Source organism: Delphinus delphis, chromosome 15 (genome assembly GCF_949987515.2).
Source record: "Delphinus delphis chromosome 15, mDelDel1.2, whole genome shotgun sequence".
Lineage (NCBI taxonomy): Eukaryota > Metazoa > Chordata > Mammalia > Artiodactyla > Delphinidae > Delphinus > Delphinus delphis.
In genome coordinates, this window is record NC_082697.1 from 26,330,247 (window position 1) to 26,354,978 (window position 24,732).

General features: G+C 42.5%; 1 protein-coding gene across 6 annotated transcripts in view; it reads right to left on the minus strand.

The window, feature by feature from the left end:
* The window catches only part of TTLL9 (tubulin tyrosine ligase like 9), a 65,591-nt gene that overhangs the window by 39,155 nt on the left and 1,704 nt on the right, over positions 1-24,732 (minus strand). For 3 of the 6 annotated variants that reach the window (XM_060031074.2, XM_060031073.2, XM_060031075.2), the window contains exons 2-5: positions 19,230-19,420; positions 16,468-16,511; positions 4,833-4,925; positions 704-815 (exon numbers count right to left, since the gene is read on the minus strand). In XM_060031074.2, the coding sequence (XP_059887057.1) occupies positions 704-815; positions 4,833-4,925; positions 16,468-16,511; positions 19,230-19,232 (252 nt within the window). In that variant the 5' untranslated portion in view covers positions 19,233-19,420. The remainder of the gene's footprint in view (positions 1-703; positions 816-4,832; positions 4,926-16,467; positions 16,512-19,229; positions 19,421-24,732) is intronic. The other 3 variants (XM_060031077.2, XM_060031078.2, XM_060031079.2) reach the window with 3 other exon arrangements.

Consider the following 24,732-nt stretch of genomic DNA (forward strand, 5'->3'; position numbering starts at 1 on the left):
AAGAAGCCCGCATGCTGCAACTAAAAGATTCCACACGCCACAACGAAGATCCCACGTGCCTCAACTAAGACCCGGCCCAGCCAAAATAAATAAATAAAAATAAATCTTATAAAAAAAAGGGTTAAAAAAAGAGTAACAATGAGAGTAACTTTGACTGAGAGCCTGCTATTCTATAATTATCCCCACTTTACAGGTGAGGAAACTGAGGCTCAGAAGGTTGTCAGTTGCCCAGAGCTATCCAGCTAACAGGCAGCACAGCCAGGGTTTGACCCGGCCTGTCTGATGCCAAAATTCTTTTTCTAACTGCTAAGCTGCACTAAACTTTTTAAATCTCCCACCACTGGCCCCTCGAGTCCCATCTTTGTGGTATGGTTCCTCCCAGAGCTCTCTCCCATCTCCAGACTCCAAACAGCTCAACTTGCCTCACCCTGAAATCACATAATCCCTCAAGCATCCTGCTTCTTTAGCCTTCGCACCTGAAGTCAGACGGCCCATGACCTCAGTCCCCTCCCCAAGGTGGGCTGTTCCTCAGGTCTGAGATCCCTATTCCCTCACACTACTTAGCTCATCGTGAATCTAGGGCACATATCTCTCACCCGGCATGTACCCCAAATTCCCTTGTACTTGTCCATTCTGGTCCTTGTACCCCCAAGCCAGCCCCTGCTCATTGCCACACCCAGTCCCCTGGGCCCACCCAGCTCACCTCGTAGTGGTTTCGGAAGTGACTGATCCGCACGTGCTCATCCATGTAGGTGTGGTCGAAATTCTCCCGGAGCCAGCTAACATCGCACCAGTAGAAATCCCACTCCCCTTCACTGGGGGTGGGGGTGGGACAAAAGTCAGGACCTGAGGACCTCAGCACTGCTGGAGATCTGGGGCCCAGGGAGGTGCAGCTGAGGGGTAAGCAGCGGTGTGCCCATCAGGTAAGTCTCAAGGAGGTGGCCTCGGGCTGTCGCTGCCCACCATGTACTTTGTGAGGCCAGAGTGAAAACTACAGAAATGTCCCTGCAAAAATCCAGGCTACTGGTTTCCTTCAAACAATCAGCAGATCTGGCCACATTGAGCCCAGATGCCCCCTGGCACCCACCGCCTTAGACAGGGCACACCCTCTCCAGATCACAGTCCCCACCATGCCCTATGGCCCATGACAACGGGCCAACCTTACCTGGTCATGTTACCTGCCTGGGCTCTGGAAGCATCCAAGTAGCCACCCCTGAGCCCACACTACCAAGCAGTGGAAACAGGCAACATTTATAAGCTCTTCCCAGTTCAGAAAACCCTCCTCTCACTGAATCCTCAGAGCAGCCCCAGAAGTGACTACGATCACGCCTGGATCCCTAAGACGGGGACAGCCTTGCTCAGTGAGGACATGGCAGCCTCAGGATTCACACCCACGCCTGCCCGACTCCAAATTCTGACCCTGTTCTTCACCACCTTGCCAGAGAGGGGGACAGGAAACCAGACTGATCTACCAAATCCGGATACCAGAGCTGGAGTACACAGAGGAGGCGCTTCAAAAAGACTTGACAGGAAATGAAATGCACAACCATGATTACTTCCAAATTTTTGAGTAAAAAATTACAGATATAACTGAAGCCCCGCGTATATTCCTGACTGATTCTATCTCCTACTCTCCTGTCCAAAAGGAAGCCATTAGACTGAATTTGGAATCATTTCTATGAGTGTCTTTATAGTTTTACTGTGTATATACGTGCGTATCCATATGTGGCACATGGCATCGTTTGGCATGTTCTTAAAACTTTCTAATGGCTAATACTTACTTCCACTTCCCATGTGCCAGACACTGTTCTAAGTACTTTACAAATATTAACTCATTAATCCTCATAGTAACTGTTAAGTGTTAGGTTCTTTTATTATGCCCATTTTAAAGATGAGTGAAGTGAGGCACAGAGAGGTTAAGGAATTCACCTAAGTTCATAAGCTAGTAAGTGGCAGAGCAGGACTGGAACTCAGGCCATCGGGTTCCAGATTCCGAGCTCTGTGGTTAGAGCTACTCTTGTCTATTTCCTTTCACAATTTGCTTTTTTTTTTTAACCCACCTTTTGTTTTAGTTGAATGAATAATGGATGAATGAATGAATAATGAAGTATTCATTCATTCATACAGCACATAGGTGTTGAGGCTGTCTTGGTGTCAGAGACAATGTTGGATGCAAGGATATAGGGGGAACAAAAACACCTGGCTAGGTGGCACATACAGTCCTGTGGGGAAGATAAAAAATAAACAAGGAAACAAATACACAACTCTCTAATGAGGAATTGTGAAATGTTATAACCCAGTTGGAATAATCCAGTTGGAGGCCATGAGGCAGGGCAGCTGAGGAACCTGTTTAGGTGGAGGCTACCCTGTGGACCTGACCTTTCAGCTTAGATCTGAATGGTAAGGAGGGACAGCCAGATCAAGGGCAGTGGGGAGAGGGTTCCAGGAGTGGGAAGGACAGGAACTGAGGCCCTGAGGTTGGAAAGGGCTCATTCAAGGATATGAAAAAAAAGCCAGAGTGGAGGGAGAAACGTAAGGGATGACACTGAAACTGGAGTAGGGCCCAACAAACAGGGCCTTGTAGACCATGATGTGGATTTTGGATTCTTTTCTAATTCCACAAGTTTGTTCATTTTGTATACCATCTTCATGATTATCACAGGCAAGTTGCTCTTAAATCACCCAGGAAGACATTAAACTGCTCAACAAGGCCAACAGGAAATCCAGGTTCTTTCTACCTTCTCATTCTGCCATCCTTAACATGTTGTCTTCATGCTCATCACCTCAAGGTCACAAGATGGTTGCTGCAGTTCCAGGCATCAAGGACAGCTTTCTTTGTGGGAAGCAAGGGAGGGGACAGCTCTGGCCACATCTGTTCCAAACTCTGACCTAACAGGCTGATGGTCTGAATTGGGACCTCGTTCTATCTGGAAATACCAGACCCCAGCTTAGGTCCTAAGGAAAAGGTCTCACATTCACCGAGCCATGTCTGGTGTAAAGGCCCTGGCCTCTAGCCTTTCCTGACTTGAGGACTCTCGAGGCAATTTGGGATCAGCCAGGAAACAACCTGCTTCATGGACTCCCACACTATCAGCACCAGACGAACCCTCAGACCTTCTTCCACTTGACCATGGAGCAAGGCTGAGGAGAAACAGGGGGCAGCCTCAGATCACGTGGCAGGTCAGGACAGTACCTTTTCCCATATACCTGCCGGTCACCTCCCCCGCCTCATCCTCCACTACATCCAGTTCTTCTGGATCCAGGGAAGGAAAACTCATTCTGATATTAGTGTGATACATGAGAGAACCAAGAAGGAAAATCCACAGTAGCTGCCGTCATCACCACCATCACCGTCATCACCATCACTGTAATACTCCCCAAAGTGCCAGAGAGAGGACTCTGCCATCTTGGATTCCCCATACCACGCTTGCCACCGTCAGCCAATTCCTAATTTTTTTGTGGGATGATTTAGTAAGGGTCTGTCTCCTCTGCTAGACTCCAGCACCAGGCAGCAGGAAGCATGCGTTCACCTATTCACTCATTTGTTCCTTCAATTACTGAGAGGCTGCTAGAACAGGGAGGCTGAACCTGGGACTCTGCAGACAGCCAGGCTAGGTGAAAACCCTAGCTCAAGCCCTGACAAGATGGTATATTCCAACACTTTCCAACATGGTATATCTTTCCACTTTCCAACATGGTATATTTTTCCTCTTTTTGTCCAGTTTTCTCATCAGGAAAATGGAGATGATGATAGCACCTACTGGAACGTTTACTGGGATGATTCAAAGAGGTCATGCGTGTAAAGTGTGCAAGAGTGTCTAGGAGGCTTAGTTGTTGTTATGCAACAAATATTTATTGAGGACCCTGGCAGGGTATCTGGTTGCCCTCACCCCTCATATCTATTCTCTCCTTTTTCTACAGTCATAGAATTTCCAACATTTACCTGGAAAATGTAGTCTACATTTTTCAGATTCCCTTGCAGCTAGGTGTGTCCACATGGCTAAGTTCTGGCCAGTGAAATGTGAGGGACTTCTGGGTTGTGTCCTTCAAGGGTAGGACATGCCTTTTCTTGTCTCCTTCCTACCTCCTGCTGCTTGGAATGTACAGGAACTCCACCTCAGACCAGGAGGATGAGGGTCTCACTCAAAGGATAGCAGGGTGGAAAGACGGAAGCAGATGGGTTCCACATTTCCATACCATCTTTGAACCTCCTACATCTGGACTTCAATGGGACGGGTAAATCAACTTCTAGTCTGTCAAAGCCTCTTTTATTTTGTGTCCCTGTTACATGCATCCAAACCTTAACCTTCACTAATATTAACACCTACTACGTGCCAGGAATTGTTTGCTTTTTCATCTCAGTATCCCCAGGGCCCAGCATAGAAGAAGAAATGTAGGCTTAGGGGTCAAAAAACTTGCCCAAGGTCACAGAACTAGTAAGTGGCCAGGACCTGCCATCACCGGAGGATTCACCCCACAGGTCTGTGATGGTTGCATAGAGAGTTATAGGACACTGGCTGTGGAATAGTCAAACTGAACTGGGTTTGAATCCCACTCTGACACTTACGTGCTGTGTGACCTTAAACAATTGACTTAATATTTCTGAACATATTCACATCTTTCTGGATGGTTATAAGGCTTAAATAAGACAGAGATGGCATCAGTAATGCACCTAACACATGGTGAATGCTAAATAAATGTCGGCTCCTGTCACAGCCAAATTGGGACAAGTCCCAGTGGCCACCCAAGGGAACTGAGACAAAAACGAAGGGAGACAAGGACCTGTGAGACAAAGGGAAGGAGAAACAAGGCTGGGGATGAGGGCTTCTTACTCCTTTACTTCCACCCATCCTGGCCTGTGGTGAAGGACATCCATGAGGGTATTCATAGGAGTGGTCTTGAACCGGATTGATGCTCTCTGCTCTCTGCAAGACATGGCGATGGAACACTTGCTCAGAATCAACTATTTCCCTAGGACAGTCCAGGGATAGGAAAAAAGGGAAAGGAAGAAAGGTCAAGTTCCATACGTGGAAATGCCAAAACATAGAGTTACTGAATTTTAGAATTTAGCATCATAGCGTGAAACAAAATAATCAAATTGAGAATGATAGAATCTTTGAATCATTGAAAAATAATAGCAATCATTGTCTTCAGTGCCTTTCATGGTCTGGTTGCTTTACATACGCCATGGCTAATCCTTATACTAAATGATACGTTTTCGCAAATCCCCCTTTCTGTCACTCATCTGAGAAGATGGAATGGATATACTTTTCCCTCTTCCTCCTACCAGGACAACTAAAACCCCAGGACATTAGATATAAAACAAGTAGAAGAAGACCCTGAAAGGTGGACAGAAGAAGGCAGATCGGCTAAGGACCTCAGGACCCATGGAAGAGCATGTGGTGAATTCCCTGGGTTCTCTTTTTGCCTCATAGATCCCCGATGTGGAGAAGAAGCAGCTAGCAAGTCTGAAACACCAATGGGCACAGACAAAAAAAACCCTCCAGCAAAAGTCTGCTCTCTCCAGCTGACAAAATCAGGAAAGGAACACTTAAGACAATAACTTCTCTACTCTGGCCAACCCCAGCAGAAACAAATCTGTGACCTACGCTCACTTATGCTAGCAAAGGCTGAGTGGGGAATCTAGACTTCCCACCAGGTTGTAACAAGGTACCCAATATCCCCCAAGACCCCTGGCTAGGCTGGTGTCAGAGAAGGTCAAAGACGTAGCCGGGACTTTCATCCCTAGCAGGTGGTAGTGAGGTGCCCACCCCTGCTGTGTCAGTGGAGACCATGTGCCTGGGCTTCCACCCCCACCTGGAAGTAAGGAGGCACCCCTCTCCCTTGGGCTGATGTCAACGGAGGCCTAGTGGAGAGTCAGGACTTTCAATACCACCCAGTGGTAATGAGGCTGCACTTCCTGTGGTGTTCATGTGAGTCAGGTAGGGAGCAGTAGCAAGGAACTCCTAACCCTCCTGGCCAGGGTGGTATCAGCAGAGGCCTAGTGGAACCAGAACTCCCATTCCACCCAGCAGTAAGAAGGAACCTCCTTTACCCTCAAGTGTCAATGGAGGTCAAGTGGGGAACCTGGACTTCTACACTCTATGGTAGTAATGAGGTGGTACCATGCCCCCTTCCCTGGCCGGAGTGATGTCAGAAAATGTCACCTAAAAGAGGCTTAAACAAGATCCAGAGTTCTATGGCATAATACCCCAAATGTTCAGGTTTCAACTGAAAATCACTTGTCGTACCAAGAATCAGGAAAATCTCAATGTGACTAAGAAAAATCAATAGATACCCAAGAGGGAAGAGATATGGGAACATATGTATATGTATAACTGATTCACTTTGTTATAAAGCAGAAACTAACACACCATTGTGAAGCAATTATACTCCAATAAAAATGTTAAAAAAAATCAATAGATACCAATGCCAAAATGGCAGATGTGTTAGAATGATCTGACAAACATCTTAAAGCAGCCATCATAAAAATGTTTCAATGAGTAATTAAGAACACATTTGAAGAATATGTGAAGAATACTGGAAGAAAGCAAGGGTGTCCGCTCTTACAACTCTTATTCAACATAGCACTAGAAGTTCTAACCAGTGCAATAAGTCAATAAAAGGGACATAGATCAAAAAGGAAGAAAGAAAACTGTCCCTTTTTGCAGATGACTGTGTAAAAATTCCCACGGAATCTAAAAAACAATTCATGAACTAATAGGTAAGTACAGTGAGATCACAGGATATAAGATGAATATACAAATCAGTTATATTTCTATATACTATCAATGAACACATGAACTCTGAAATTAAAAATACAATTTACAACTATTACTTTTAAAAAAAGGAATATTTAGGTGCAAATCTAACAAAACATGTGCAGGACGTAGGTACTAAAAACTACAAAATGCTGATGCAAAAATTCAGAGGAGGTCTAGATAAATTGAGAACCCTACCATGTTCATGGATTGGAAGACTCAGCAGAGTACAGATGTCAATTCTTCCCAAACTGGTGTGCAGACTTAATGCGATTCCTGGGATCAAAATCCCGGTAAGATTTTTTTGTAGCTATAGATAATTCTAAAATGTATGTGGAAAGGCAAAGATATTAGAACTAGAATATCTAAAACAATTTTGAAAAGAAGAATAAAGTGGGGTAAATCAGTCTAACCAATTTCAAAACATTATGTAGCTACAATAATCAAGACTGTGTGGTATTCACAGAGAAAGAGATACAAAGACCAAGAGAACAACCAACCAACCAACAACAAACAAACAAACAAGAGATGGACCCACACAAATATGCCCAACTGAATTTTTAAAAATTATTTATTGGGCTGCGTGCGGGCCCTTAGCTGCAGCATGCGGGATCTAGTTCCCTGACCAGGGATCAAACCTGGGCCCCCTGCACTGGGAGCGTGGAGTCTTAACTGCTGGACCACCAGAGAAGTCCCTGCCCAACTGAATTTTGACAAATGAACAAAAGCAATTCAATGGAGGAAGAATAGCCTTTTCAATAAATGGTGCTGCAGAATTGGATATGCACATGCAAAAAATGAACCTAGGCTTAAACCTCATACTTTATATAAAGTATAAAGTACTTTAACTCAAAATGGATCACAAACTTAAGTGTAAAATGTAAAATTATAAAACATAGAGGAAAATCTTTGGGATCTAAGAGCTAGGCAAAGAATTTTTAGATTTGACACTACGAGCATGGTCCATAAAAGGGGAAACTGATAAATTGGATAAACTGATAAACCTTCAAAATTAACGATTTCTGCTCTTTAAAGGACTCTGTTTTAAGTCAATGAAAAGGCAAGGTACAGCCTAGGAGAAAATATTTGCAACCACATATTTGACGAAGGACTACTATCTAGAATACATAAAGAATTCTCAAAACTCAACATTAAAAAGAAAATCCAATTAGAAAATGGGCAAAAGACATGAACAGATATTTCACCAAAGAGGATGTACAGATGACAAATGAGCACATGGAAAGATGTTCAACATCGTTTACCATTAGGGAAGTACAAATTAAAACCACAATGATATAGCAATACACAAGTATCAGAATGGCTAAAATAAAAAACTCTGACAACATCAGCTGCTGGAAAGGACACAGAGAAACCGAATCACTCATACATTGCTGATGGGAATATAAAATGGTGCAGCCACCTTTGAAAATAATTTGACAGTTTCTTAAAAAACTAAGCATGCAACTACCGTATAATCCAGCAATTGTACTCCTGGGCATTTACCCCAGTGAAATGAAAACTAACACACAGACCTGTACTTGAATGTTCATAACAGCTTTATTCATAATAGCCCCAGACTGGAAGAAAACCCAGATGTCTTTCAATAGGTAAGTGATTAAACGCATGGTGGTATATCCGTTCCCTGGAATACTAGTCAGCAATAAAAAGGAATGAACTGTTTATGCACTCAACAACCTGAATATCTCTAGCGAAGTTGCTGAGTGAAAAAGGCCAGTCCCAAAAGGTTAGTATATAATGTGTGATTCCATTATAAAAACTCTTTGGGGCTTCCCTGATGGCGCAGCGGTTGAGAGTCCGCCTGCCGATGCAGGGGACACGGGTTCGTGCCCCGGTCCGGGAAGATCCCACATGCCGCGGGGCGGCTGGGCCCGTGAGCCATGGCAGCTGAGCCTGCGCGTCCATAGCCTGTGCTCCGCAGCGGGAGAGGCCACAACAGTGAGAGGCCCACGTACCGCAAAAAACAAAAAAACCAAAGAAAACAAACAAAAAAAACTCTTTGAAAGGACAAAATTATTGAAAAGAGAACAAAACAACAGTTGCTGGGGGTTAAAGATAGGGTACGTTGGGATGGGGAGGAAGAGGGGGAGGGAGGGGAAGTGAGTGTGGTTATAAAAGGCACTATGAGGGATCCTTGTGGTGGTGGAAATATTCCATATCTTGACTGTATCAATGTTAATATCCTAGTTGGATGCTGTGCTATAGTTTTACTCTGTTACCACTGGGGGGAACTGGGTAAAGGGCACATAAGATCTCTCTGTATTATTTCTTACAACTGCATATGAATCCACAATTAAAATGTTCAATTTTAAAAATTAACAGTTTTTTATTTTGGCTGCACAACTTGCAGGATCTTATTTCCCTGATCAGGGATTGAACCAGGCCCTTGGCAGTGAAAGTGCGGAGTCCTAACTGGACTGCCAGGAAATTCCCAACACAACTTTAGATGTCTGGATAATGGCTACCTTTATCGAGCAATGATTAGAAGAGGGCATGCTGGTGATGTTCTGTTTCCTGATGTGGGTATATTAAGTTTATGAAAATTCACTGAGCTGTAAAATTATGATATACTCAACTTTCTGTATATATAACAGAACTCTATAACAAAACATACCACAAATAAAGTTAAAGGACTACCTATAGATTAAGAAAAAATATTTGTGGTGCTTATAATCCATAAGAGATTTGGACCAAGTACATAAAGAAAGAGACAAACTCAATAGAAAAATGTCTAGAAGCTATGAACAGGCAATTAATAGCATAGGAAATTTAAATGACCAACAAGCATGTTAAAAGATACTCAACCTTACCAATAATTAAGAAATGCAAATTAAAATACCAAGGAGAGGACTTCCGCTTTGGGTTATGATGTAAAAGAATGTAAAAGACTTTCAATCCTATAGTAACAATGAGAAAAAAATGTACAAAATAAATATACTTGTCCATGGGGCTAGTGGAGAGCAATAGACAAAAGAAAACTTGATGAACCGATTCCAGAGAGAAACAAGGCCTTCATGGGGGGCAGCAGAGAGATGCAGCCGTTTCCAGATCTGGGCTGGCTGCCTGGCCTGGGGTGGGCAAGTGGAGGAACAAGCCAGCCGTGGAAGAGAGAGTCTGTGGCACCAGGAGAAATCAGCTGAGCTTATACGATATGTAGGATGGCAAAACACATCAAAATCTGGAAGGGCCCATTCCAAAACCAAACCAAACAAAACCGGATTCTGGCAAATTTGCTTAAGAAAGGAACAGTAGAGAAAACAGTACAGCTGAGAGAAAACCCAGACTCCTGCATGTTTACATGGTGTTTGCATTCCGGCAGCCCTGCCAGAGTTGAATTCAAAAATGAACAACAGGGGCTTCGCTGGTGGCGCAGTGGTTGAGAGTCCGCCTGCCGATGCAGGGGACGCGGGTTCGCGCCCCGGTCCGGGAGGATCCCACATGCCGCGGAGCGGCTGGGCCCGTGAGCCATGGCCGCTGAGCCTGAGGAAAAAAAAAAAAAAAAAAAAGGAACAACAACAAAAATCAAACAAACAAACAAAAAAACTGAACTGCAGTCCAATGTCCTCCCAGGTCAAATACTAACAAGCTCAAAATGGTAGTACAGGAGGCTGGGCTTGGGATGAACTCAGTGTAATTAAAGCTTTGGTCCAATCCACGTTCCCAGTGCATATAAAATTTATGTTTACACTATACTGTAGTCTATTAAGTGTGCAATAGCATTGTGTCTTTTTAAAAATGTACATATCTTAATTAAAAATACTTCATTGCTAAAAAAGGTTAACCATCATCTGAGCCTTCAGTGAGTTGTAGTAGTAACATCAAAGATCGCTGATCACAGATCATCATAACAAATATAATAATCATGAAACAGTTTGAAATATTGTGAGAATTACCAAAGCGTGACACAGACACGAAGGGAGCAAATTCTGTTGCAAAAATGGCACCAATAGACTTTGTTGATGCAGGGTTGCCACAAACCTTCAATTTGTGAAAAACATAATATCTGTAAACTGCAATAAAGCAAAACACAATAAAATGATGTATGCCTGTATACACACATACACATATGTGGGTGTGGGTGTGGGTGTGTGTAATTTTTTGGTCTTCACTGCTTTTTATACACAATGACCAGAATGGAATATAAAAAATAGAAGACATGCAATAATAAAGCAAAAAAATTTTAATGCATGATCAAGAGGAAAAACTCTATATTTTGTTATAGAGTTCTGTTATATATACATAACTCATAAATGACCCAATTATTGGAATTATTAAAGACTTTAAACAGATATTGTAAATGTGTTAAAGAATTTACATGCAAAGTGAGAGAGCGGCATGGACATATATACACTACCAAACGCAAAATAGGTAGCTAGTGGGAAGCAGCCGCATAGCACAGGGAGATCAGCTCCGTGCTTTGTGACCACCTAGAGGGGTGGGATAGGGAGGGTGGGAGGCAGACGCAAGAGGGAGGGGATATGGGGATATATGTATATGTATAACTGATTCACTTTGTTATAAAGCAGAAACTAACACACCATTGTAAAGCAATTATACTCCAATAAAGATGAAAAAAAAGAATTTACATGAAAAGGTGGATATAATGAGTAAATATATTTAATTATTTAAATAGATTTAATTACATTTAATCAGTATAATGAGTTATTGCAGAAAAGACACTGAAAGTCTAAAAAAGAACCAAAATGGAAAAATGTAGAACTGAAAATTATAGTATCTGAAATTAAAAATTCATAGGATGAGCTCAACAGGGGATTGGACATTGTAGAAATAAGGACAGTAATGTTAGTCAAAGGGTACAAATTTCCAGTTATAAGAGGAATGAGTTTTGAGGATCTAATGTACAGCAGGGTGACTATACTGTATGATAGACTTGAAAGTTGCTCAGAGTAGATCTTAAGTGTTCTCAAGTAGATCTTAAGTGTTCTCACCATAACAACAACAAAATGGTAGTTATGTGAGGTGAAGGATGTGTTAACTAACCTTATTGTGGTAAACATTTTACAATATATATATGTGTATCAAATCATCACATTGTCCACCTTAAATCATACAATGTTTTATGCCAATTATATCTCAATAAAGCTGGAAAAAAATTTAAGATAATAAATTTGAAGACAGGTCAATAGAAATTATTCAATTTGAATTAGAGAAAGAAAAAATTTAGAAGAACAGAATCTCAGTGCCTTATGGGATAATATCAAGCAACCTAACATACATGTAACTGGAATCCCAGAAGGAGATGGGAGCAAATAGGATGGAAAATATTTTTTAAAAAAATGATGGCTGAAAAATTTCCAAATTTGACTAAATTATCAAGTCACAGATCCAAGAAGCTCAATTAACTCCAAGCAGAATAAATACAAAACACACACACACACACACACACAAAGGCGAACAAACTATAGTCAAATTTCTGAAAATCAGAGGAGTCTTAAAAACAGACAAGGGAAAAAGACACATACAGGTGTGTGTGTGTATGTGTATGTGTAACTGCCGGGGCGGTGGTGGGGAGACAGTGTAAAGGACAGCTGACTTCTCATCAGAGACAATGCAAGCCTAAAGACAAAGGGACATCATCGTTTAAGAATTTTAAAGGAAAGTTCTTCAGGTAGAAGGAAACTTATACCAGATGGAGATTCAGACCTATAAGAAGGGATAAAGAGTGGAGTAAATTTGAAATACTTTCTTCCATATCTTAATTAAAAAAAACAAATAGTTAACTATGTAAAGTGAATATAATGAGAATGTATTGTAGGGCTGGGACTTCCCTGGCGGTCCAGTGGTTAAGACTCCATGCTTCCACTGCAGGGGGTGAGGGTTCGATCACTGGTCAGGGAGTTAAGATCCCATGTGCCAGGTGGTGTGGCCAAAAAGTAAAAAAAACAAAAACAACAACAACAAAAAAACTACATTGTAAAAAAAAAAAAAGAATGTATTGTAGGGTTTATAATATATTTACAAGTAAAATATACGACAAAAATAGCAGCATGAAAGATGGGAGGGGAGTAAACAGAGCATGCTGTTCTAGGGCTCTTATGTTGTACACGAAGTGGTATAATATTGAGTCAAGGTAGATAGTGATAAGTTAAGGATGCATATTGTAATTCCCTAGAGCAGTGGTTCTTTTTTTTTTTTTTTAATTTATTTATTTATTTTTTGGCTGCGTTGGGTCTTCGTCGCTTTCTCTAGTTGTGGCGAGCCGGGGCTACTCTTCGATGGCATGCGTGGGCTTCTCTTGTTGTGGAGCACCTGCTCTAGGCATGGGCTTCAGTAGTTGTGGCACGTGGGCTCAGTAGTTGTGGCTCACGGGGTCTAGAGCGCAGGCTCAGTAGTTGTGGCACTCGGGCTTAGTTGCTCCGAAGCATGTGGGATCTTCCTGTACCAGAGATGGAAACCGTGTCCCCTGCATTGGCAGGCAGATTTTTAACCACTGCACCACCAGGGAAGTCCCAAAGCAGTGGTTCTTGATGTGTGGTCCAAGTACTCCTCAAGGTCCCCAACTCTCAGGGGTACACAAAGTCCTCCCCTTTCAACAACATATCTTTGTGAGGCTAGATTTTCTTCCTACTCTTCAGGCAAAACAACGTATCACAACAGATTGAATACAGAAAATTTGAGAAGCTGAATGTTTTCTATTAAGCCAGACATTGAAGAGCCTCACAAAAAACCAGCCTCACAACCACCACTCATCTCAGTAAATTTGGGGGAGGGAGAAAATAGTTATAGTTCATAAAAATATGTTATTTATGCTTCCATGTAATGAGTATGTGATTGCTTTTTTTTTTTTTTAAGAAGATGTTGGGGGTAGGAGTTTATTAATTAATTTATTTATTTTTGCTGTGTTGGGTCTTCGCTTCCGTGCGAGGGCCCTCTCTAGTTGTGGCAAGCGGGGGCCACCCTTCATTGCGGTGCACGGGCCTCTCACTATCGCGGCCTCTCCCGCTGCGGAGCACAGGCTCCAGACGCGCAGGCTCCAGACGCGCAGGCTCAGTAGTCGTGGCTCACGGGCCCAGCCGCTCCGCGGCATGTGGGATCCTCCCAGACCAGGGCTCGAACCCGTGTCCCCCGCATTAGCAGGCAGACTCCCAACCACTGCGTCACCAGGGAAGCCCTGTGATTGCTTTTTAAATGAATTAATAAATAAGTATTTTTTAAATTTATCTTTTAAAATTTCTAATGTGGTAAATATTGATAAGTATAAGCTGCATAAACAAAAGTTATTACAGTCCACAATGATTTTTAAGTTGTAAAGGGATCCTGAGGTCAAATTTTGAAAACTACTGTTCTAAAGTAGTGAAATATTTAAAGCTAATCCAAAACAATAAAGAAATACAAGTTCAAATCCATCAGATTGGAGAAAATATTAAAAATCAGGCAAATACCAAGTGTTTGCGAGAATGTGGAGAAATGATAGTGATGCTGATGGGAGTGTAAATTGGATAAACTTTTGGAGAGAAAGTTGGCATATTAAAACCATCGATTACTATTTCATACACATTAGACTGGCAAAAATCTAAAAGTCCAAGTTCTAGCAACAATGTGCTAAAATGGAAACTCCTCCTCCGCCAGTAGAAGGCACTTTGAAGAACCACATGGCAGTATAGTTGAATGTGCATATACTCTACACCCAGCAATTCTATCCTAGATCTACACCCTAGGTAGATACCCTACATATGTACTCGGCAATATACATACAAGGATGTTCATCTGTAACTGTTAATATTTTTATGGAAGTAATCTGCAGCACACACTGTTGGTGGTCCATCCTTATCCCTTGGGCATTTGCCATTCCTGTGCATGCAAATCACAGGGCTTTCCTCTGCCAGCACCTGCAGTTCTTTACCTGAAGTCTTCTTCTAGCCCTTGGTGTGCTCAGCCAGTGCTTGGAGTAGATCTGAAGTACCAGGGAATTAACTGCCCTCCCCCCAACAGCATAAAACCAATGATGACTGAAGTTTATGGATAAATCCTCCAGCTCTTTCATCACTCAGTTGGGGTAAGTCTACGGTGTGTTCTACACTATCTCATAGGAATCCCCGGTGGGATGGAGCCCCACTTGCCCACAGCAATAACCTGTCAATAATGCACTTTTTATTGGTTTCTTTCCCTTAGCTGTCTCACTTCCCCACTTCCCTGCCGATGCTTTCTGGAATCACCTTCCAGATAAACGATCTGCTCTCACATCCTTATCTCAGGGTCTGCTTCTGGAGGAAACCAATATAAGACACAACCTAAGTGCCTTTCAGAAGGCAGATAGAAAAATAACTTGTGGTATATAATGGAACTCATACAGTAGTTAAAATGTATCCAGAGCTACATGCACCAACATGGATAAATACTGAAAGTATAATTTTGTGAGACAAAAGCAGGGTGCAAATGTAACAGTATAATGCCACTTATGTAACTTTTATTCCTAGCCACTCGGGCAGCTAGGGGTGTCCATGTGACACAATTTGGGTCAATAAGATAAAAGCATAAAACCGCTAAGGAGGGTAGGTTCCTGGGAAGTGTTTATTCTTTTGATTTGAGAGAGAGATGGCTTGAGTCTGCCCTCCCCCCTGCTTCCCATCTTGATCATAACATGAAGGCTGAAGATGTAGCAGCCACTTGGTGTCTATCAGGAAAATGTGAAGGCAATCACAGAGACACTAGCTCTGACGTTGTTGCACCACTGCACCAGCCCCACGGAAGCTTTGTTACATGAGGAAAAGAAATACAATTTTTTAAAAGTACTATTAGTTGGGTTTCCTGTTACTTGTAGCTAAATGCATTTCTAATCAATATCTGCCTTGATAAAACAGATGGATGGGTCCTGTTAACTGAAGTGCTCTTTGTTTTGTTGAGGTGGGAGTGGGTGTGTAAGTTCCAGGAGCTGGAACACAGTGGAACACTGTGCATGCAAGAGTGAAAGGTTTGAAATTGGTGGAAAGGAGTCAGTACAGAGACAAAGAAGGCAAAGAAGATGGGTGCTGCATGAGAGAAAGGTCAGAGGCCATGCATGCCTGCCCCAGAGGTGGTGTAGCCAGGAAGGGCATTAGAAAGAACAGAAATATATAATGAAATAGGGAATAGAAAATTCTAAAATATTTGCCATGGTGTGTGCAATGTAAACTACCTCCCCTAATTCCCACAAAAATCTTCAGTAAAGTCTGCATTGCTCACTCCTGCTTTGTGCAAGTGGATTATTTTTAAGAAATCCGAAGAGGTGCTGAGTTCTATAACCAGGTTATTGGTGCAGAGCGATGCAGAAGTTCAGAGTGCAGTTGCCATTTGCATTATCAAGTCAACTTCACGTGGTTGTTGAAGGAGGCAAGGAAACACAGTTAGACAAAACATGGGCCATGGAGTCCAACAAGCTCTGCCACTAACAGAGGCTATGGTCTTGAGCAAGTAACTTAGCCTCCCTGAGCTTCAGTTTCCCCATTGGTAAAGTGGACATAAGAGTAGTATCTATTTCAAAGAATTGTGGTAAGGATTCGATGAGATATACAAGTAAAGTAACAAGCCCAGGGCCTGGCACATGGTAAGTGCTCACTGATTGTTTATTATCATTATCATTATTTAAGTAAAGAAGTGGGGAGGGAGGGATGGACAAAGGGAAGGAAGGAAGGCAGCTAGCAAGCAGGAAGTTAGTTCTGGGTTTATTGGATTGGGTGGGACCACTCACCGCTCTCTTCCCTTTGGCAGTCCATGCCCCTTGTAATTTTGATTCTGCAATGAGAAAAGGAAAGTGATGTAATCTTATGCATATCTACCTGCTTCCCAAATCAACTTACTCTAGATATTAAAATGCTCAAACTATCGGACTCAACACTGCCCAGATGCTATGACATGAAGGTTCAGCCTGGCCAATTTCTTATTAGTCAACATGTGCCTAGTAACTTGGTCCTTGAAATGAACCTCCAAGAATCCAAGGGTCCACCTCACTGTAGGCTTACTCCACAGGCATGACCAGTATAGTGAACATCCGTTTTCAATGCTCTAAAAGTCCAACCATTAACCCCAGTTTGAGGGCTGAACTCAGCAGGCTCTGTGAGAAGGATGTGGACCTACTCTAACCTTGAATGTTTGATTAGACCCATGATCCAGGAGGAGCTGGGTCAAAGACTCAGAGCAATGTTAATTTCTTCTACCCAAAATGGACCTTCCAAATCCTCAAAGGGTGGTAGGTATTATTCTCCTCCAACTATGTCCAAAACAGTTTCTCCCTCAGTCCTGATAAGACTAATCCCTAAGGCAGATATGAAAAAAGAACTAGAAATTGGTCCGATGCAGGATGACCTTTGCACCTTGGACAGACGTGCCATCTGTATTAGTTTTCTACTGCTGCACTGCATAACAAATTACCACAAACTTAGTGGCTTAAAACAGTGCAAATCTATATCTCACAGTTTCCTTGGACCAGGAATCTGGGCACATCTTAGCTGGATCCTCTGCTCAGGTCTTGCAAGGCTACAATCAAGGTGATGGCTGGAGTTGTGTTTCTCCTCTGGGGCTTGGGGTTCTCTTCCAAGATCATCCAAATTGTTGGCAGAATTGTTACTTAGGGTTGTAGGACTGAGGTCCCTGTTTACTTGCTAGTCATAGGCTGGGACTGCTCTCAGCTCCTAGAGGCCACTTGCAGTTCCTTTTGAAGTGGCCCCCATAGGCAGTTCACAACATAGATGTTGCTTTTCTTCCAGGCCAACAGGAGCATGCCCTTCTGATTTCCAACCCTCCCCCCACTCCAAGTCAGCTATGGCAGAGTCTTATATAATATATTGTAATCATGGTAATAACTATCCCATCAAATTCAGAGGCTCCATTGACACTCAAGGGAGGGCATTATACAAGGTGTGTACACTGAGGATGGGAATCTTGGGGGCCACCTTAGAATTCTGCCTACCACACAATACTACCCCTCAAAAAGCCAGTGGAAGGGGATAGAGCCCCTCTAATTCCTCCAGAACTAGTCAAGTGTCCTAATCTTTTTTCATAATATCTTTTCTATTCTCATATGTTTATGTATGTTTATTCAGTTGCTCCAGAGTCTTTGCTTGAAAAACCTTCCCTTTCCTCACTGAATTACCTTGCCTCTTCTGTCAAAATTCAACTGACTATGTATATGTAGGTCTATCTCTAGACTTTATTTTGTTCTGTTGACTTATTTGTCTACCCTTATGTCACTACCACACTGTCTTAATTACCATAGCTTCGTAGTAAATCTTTGAAATCAGGGAGCATAAGTCAAACTTATTTTTTTTCAAGATTGTCTTCGCAATTTGAGGTCCTTTGGACTTCAGTATAAATGTTAGGATCAGACTTCCCTGGTGGTGCAGTGGTTAAGAATCTGCCTGCCAATGCAGGGGACATGGGTTCAAGCCCTGGTCCAGGATGATCCCACATGCCACGGAGCGGCTGGGCCCAAGTGCCACAACTACTGAAGCCTGTGCGCCTAGAGCCCACGCTCTGCAACAAGAGAAGCCACCGCAATGAGAAGCCCTCGCACCACAATGAAGAGTAGCCCCCGCTCTCTACAAACTAGAGAAAGCCCCCGTGCAGCAATGAAGACCCAACACAGCCCAAAATTAATTAATTAATTTTTTAAAAAATGTTAGGATCAGTTTGCTATTCTATCAAAAAAAAGTATGTTGGGTTTTTTATTGGGATTGTAGTGAATGTACAGATCATTTTGGGAAGAAGTGACACCATAAACTATTGAGTTCATCATTCCATGAATATGGTCTATCTCTACTAATTTAAGTCTTCAATTTCTTTCCACAATGTCTTCTAGTTTTCAGTATAGAAGTCTTGAACGTTTTTAATTAGATTTATTCATAGGTATTTGATTTTGTGATGCTATTGTAAATTTTTAATTTTCCAATTATTTGATAATAGTATATTGTGGTAAACAAAATAATGCTCCCTCAAAATGTGTCCATGTCCTCAGGCTTCCCTCGTGGCGCAGTGGTTAAGAATTCGCCTGCCAATGCAGGGGACACAGGTTCAAGCCCTGGTCCGGGAAGATCCCACGTGCCGCAGAGCAGAGCAACTAAGCCCATGTGCACTACTGCAGCCGACACGCCTAGAGCCCATGCTCTGCAACAAGAAAAGCCACGGCAATGAGAAACCCGCGCACCGCAACGAAGAGTAGACCCCGCTTGCAAAAGCTCGCGCACAGCAACGAAGATCCAGCGCAGCCAAGAATAAAGAAATTAATTAATTTAATTAAAAAAACAATTAAAAAATGTGTCCATGTTCTAATCCCTAGAACCTGTGAATGTGTTACATTACATGGCAAAGGGAAATTAAGGTTGTAGATGGAATTAAGGTTTGGAATCAACTGACGTTAAAACAAAGAGATTATCCTGAAGTACACAGGTGGGCCCAATGTAATCACTCATTTTAATGCTCTGGGAGGGAAATAAAGAAATTTATTTCTTTAGGTACCATTCATCAGAGGTGCCACACGGGATAAGAAGCAGGTTGGGGTGGGAGAGCTGGATTCTAGAGTAATTCATTCCTCTCTCTGGGTCTAATCTTTCCCACTTCTGAAATGGGGGAGTTGGCCTGTGCACTCCTAGAGGGCAGGGGCTTGTCAGATTCACCTCTGTGCCCCCATTGGCCAGCACTGGGGTCGCCTGGGAAAAAAACACATTAGCGTTTTGGGGGTGGATGGATGGAGGGATGGATGGATTATAGATGGATGAGCGAGTCGTAAGACGGCACGGGGTGAAAAGATCTCTAAGAGCTTTTCCAGGTCAGGAAATACGAAATTCTGAGCTTCCCCGGGGGTCACAGAAATCGCTGAGTACAGTTTAGAATCCTAGAGTTTCATAAATTTCCCGCCAGCAAACTGGGTTTCTTGGACTCTCGCAGGAACTCCGGCGTTGCGCGGCATGCCGGGACTTGTAGTTTTTTCTCTGAACTAATCATTTTCTTCCCATTCTAACCGGAATCCCTCCACGAGGACCCCACAACTTCTGAATCCCTCCGCGATTTCCCTCCCTCTCTGGGACGATGGAACATCTGGATCGAGGGGCACCCCTACCTTCTGTCGCGACATGATACAATTCCCCAGGGCCCGACCCAAACCGTCACTGCGTCCCGCTCGAGCGTTTGCGTCCCGTTGCCAAGGCGACGGAGGGAAGGCTCTGCCGCTCTGATTGGATGAGGCAAAGACACGCCGTTTGGCGCAGCTCGCAGTCTCGAGCTGATTGAAGCCCTTGCGTGTCATTGCGGCCCGGACTTCTCTGCTCCCCTCTACTTTCTCTCCCAGCCCCACGCCTCCGCGACCCTGGGGCACACCGGGCCAGAGACCGGCTGCCAGCCGCGGGCACTCACTGCCTAGCGTCTCCTCCGGCTGCACTTCGGTTGAACTAAATAGCGCTGCGTCTGAAAAGTTGTCAGTTTTTGGTCAATGCGATGATTCTAAGTTTCCTTACTCGGTCCCTCACTGAGTTACCTGGTCAGTTGGTCACCTGGCCAATCGGTCACTTCTGATCTCTCCCAGTCACTCTAATTCTTAGGCACCAACTATGCTAGGACTCGCCTCAATGCCTGCAGTAGCCTCCTGTCTAGTTGTGCCCACTTTGCCCTATCCATTCCAATTCATTCTCTGCACTGCAGGCAAAGAGCCCTTTAAAACACAAATCTGATCTTGTCTCTCCCCTGCGTATAACCTGAAGTGGCAATTTATTCGTCATTGCACCCTGTATTGGCTCCCTGTCCTTCCACTGCCCTGGAATCTCTATACCTATATCTATATAGCTGACTAGAAACTATTCAAAAAATTTTGTTGTTGTTGTTTTATACCAACAAAACGTAAGTTATGTAGGAATGTATCTAACAAAATATATGCAAGGCATTCATTAAACAACAAATTATTATTAAGCATCTACTCTATGTCTTGCCCCATTCTTGACTCTGAGGATACAGCAGTGAACAAAACTAATAAGGATTGTGGAGTTAATATTCTCATAGAGAAAATTACAAAACATTATTGAAGGACATTAAAGAAGGCCTGAATAAGTGGAGGGATATACCATGTACGTGGATGGGAAGACTCAGTATCATAAAGACATGTATTTTCCCAAATCCAATCAGGATTTTTGAGAGCCCTTATCAAACCAAAAAAACAAAGTGTATTTGTTGGCGAAAGGAGATATTTCTCTGCCTATTAAGTCACATTATGGTGCAGGGAGAGGCAAATATTAATGGAATACAATGGAGATCCTGGAAACAGACACAGGTGTGTGTGTGTGTGAACTTGATGTACCATACATAGAGGTGGCATCATAAATCAGAAGGGAAAGGATGGAGAACTCAGTAAATGGCACTGAGAAACTGGCATTCCATAGGAATAAAAAATAAGATACCTAATTCAAATGGATTAAAGAATAAATATGGCAAACAAATATTTCGGACTACAGCTGACCCTTGAACAATGCGGAAGTTAGGGGTTTCAACCCCAAGAAGTTGAAAAACCATCTATAGCTTTACAGCTGGCCTTCCCTATAGATGGTTCCGCATCCTTGGATTCAACCAACCTCCGATTGTATAGTACTGTAGTACATATTTATTGAAAAAAATCTGCATGTACGTGGACCTGCTTAGTTCAAAATCATGTTGTTCAAGGGTCAACTGTATATACGTACATACATATATATATAATTTTATGACTTCATGGTGAAGAAGGATTTCTTAATAAAGCATAACTCATAAGGGAAAAGTTGATCTGTGACTCTCTCAAAATTTAAACTGCCATGTAACGGAAGACATTGCAAATTGGATTAAAAGACAAGCAATAGACTAGGAGTAAAAATCTGCAACCTATATAACAAAGGGCAAGCATTCAAAGAACTCCTGAAAACCATTAAGAAAGACTCTCCCCCACAATCTGCAAAGGAAAAGTGAACAAAATATATAAATAGGGAACTTTCAGCGGAAAAAAACTTGAATTGCCAATAGGCAACTGAGATACATAAATCAAAATAATTATAAGAGATGATTTTAAATACATCAACTAGACAAAATTAAAACACATATGCATGCCAAGTGTCTGTGAGCATGTTGGGGAACAGGAATCTTTATATGATTACATTCACACTTTGGAAGGCAATTTGGCAATATCTCATAAAGTTGAAAAGGCACACACCTTACAACTCGTCGATTCAACTGCTGGATATACAGCCCATAGGCTCTCTGAATACAGCTGCACCACCCATGGACTACCTTTTGTTTTACAGCTAATGTGCAAGATGACAACCTTCCCTAAAGAAATTCGAACACTTGTGCATAGGTTGTATGTATAAGGATGTTCTTTGCATATAATATAAAGCATTCTTTATATTAGTGGAAAATATTAGAAATGATTTAAATGTCCATTGGTAGGGTGATGGATGAATAAAAGGGGATATACCCTAATAAAAAAATACTATACAGTGATTAGAATGAATGATCCAGCTCTATATCAACATGGAGATATCCCCCAAACCTATTGTTGGATCAATAAAAGAAAGTTGTAGAATGATAAATATTTTTAAAGGTTACCTTTGTGTTAATTATAAACACACATACAAAAGCACATTCTATATATTTATGGGCATATAGGTATTACAAGTGTAAAAACACAGACTGGAAAGATGCACACCCAATTCATGATAGCGTTGCCTGTGGGGAGAGAATTAAGGAGGAGGAGAGAGGAGAGGGAACTTCAACTATGTCAAGTTTATTTGAAATGGTTTTTTTTAAAGAACCCAGTTGAAGCAAATAGGTCAAAATATTCTTATCTGGATTTGTTTTTCTTTTTTTTCTAAATGAAAAACAAGCCATAGTAATAAAAGAAAATCAGTACTATGATAGAGGATGTTTAGGATGTTTTGGGAATGCATAACAGTGAGGTCTAACCAATCTAATTGGGGTCAGCAGAGACTTCCAGGAGGAAATGGGAGTTCATCTGGTAAAGGGGATGGGAAGGGCATTCCAGGCAGAGGGAACAGCATGTACAAAATTGGAAGACAGAGTGAAGAATGTTTGAGGAAGTGAATGAAGATCAGTGACCAGGAAAGAGTGAAGAGAGGAAAGATGAGACGGCCAAACCTATATGTTTTTGTTTGTTTCCTTTTTTACAGATGCAGAAACAGAGTCCTAGTGAGGGGAGTAGAACCCAGGCCTCCTAACTGCCTGTCAATTGCTCCGTGATAATAATAATGACAACAACAATAATGATGATAATGGTGATGTGCTGTGTGCAGTCTCTCTAGTAGGTACTTTAAATATGTCCTTGCATTTAATCTCACTACAGACCTAGAGGGTTTTTTCCTCCCCATTTTACAGATGGTAAAACTGAGGCCCATAGAAGTTAAGAAATTTGCTCAGAGTCACAGTGGCAGAAGCCCAATCCCACAAGGCTTTGTGTGCCATACTTAGCAGGTTGGACTTTTCCCCAAGGGCACTGGTGAGTGTATTAGGTTCCTATTGCTGCTGTAATTACCGTAAACTGAATGACTTAAAACAGTACAAATGTATTAGCATATAGTTCCTGATGTCAGGAGTCTGAATCGGGTCTCACTAAGCTAAAATGAAAGTGTTGGCAGGGCTGAGTTCCTTCTGGAAGCTCTATGAGAGAGTCTGTTTCTTTGTTTTGCCTTCCTCATGGCCTCTTTCCATCCTCGAAGCCAGAAATCATAGCACTGTGACCTCTGCTGCTGTCATCACATCCCCTCTGACTCTTATACTCCTGCCTTCCTCTTTCACTTATAAGGATTCTTGTGATTACACTGGACCTTCCCAAACAATCCAGGATAATCTCCCCAACTCACGGTCAGCTGATTAGCAACTTCAATTCCATCTGCGGCCTTAATTTCCTCTTGCCATGTAACATAACACGATCCCAATTTCCAAGGATTAGAGAACGGACATCTTCGGGGAGACCATTAACTTGCCTACCATGGTGAACCACTGAATGGTTTTAAGCAAGGAAACACAAGGTGAGAACTGCATTTTAGCATCTTCATATTACTGGTTTTAAAAAACTGTCACTTCCCGTGACTCATTTAAGGCAAATTGGGCTTTGTAACAACTAACACTTTCAAAGCCTGAACAGTATATAGATATTAAATGTGTTAAATCTAATAACTACATTTTTTTCCAGGGTTTTTAACCTCATAGAGTTCTTTCCTACCTGTGCTTTGATTATTTCCCCAACAATCAAGTAGAGGTACAAAGGGTTATGAGTTAATTGCCCCCAGATGGATGAGGAAACAGACCCGGGGCATTCGGTCACCTGCCCAGGTTCACGGAGCTGCTGAGGCCAGGGTCATGATGAGGAACTGGTCTTCAGGCCGCCTTCTCGGCATTTCTTTATGCCATCCATGGGGTGGGGACTTCTGGAAAACTCAGGTCAGACAGTACATCTTTTGCAATATTTCCTGTATAACCTGGGGTCCAATAATTATTTGTTGAATGGATTAATAACCCTGATTTTACTTCTGAGGCACAGATAGCGATTTTCAAGGCAGGAAAACTGGGAGTCATCCTAGAATTCCTTCCTTTTCCCCACATATAATCTATCTACATGTCACTTATGCTGCCAAAATACTAACATATGCTGCATCTCTCCCCTTCTTTGCAGCCTCTCCACTCCCTCTTTGTCCCAGGGCACCTCATCTCTTGCCATCTCTCACCATCTCTCCTCAAAGCCTCCCTTCTTTGCTTCTCTAATCTATACTCCAGTTAGGGGCCAATGTGATCCATGTAAATCAGATGACATGGCCACTCTGTTTAAATTTTCCTACTGGCTTTCCATCATACTGAGAAGGAAACTCTAAACCCCCAATCATGGCCATACGTGGTCCTTCATGCTTGGCCTCTTCTCCTCTTTAGCCTCAATCTTACCACCTTCCCTTGGCCTCCTCCCCTCCAGTCCTACTGGCTCTTCCCAAAGACCAAG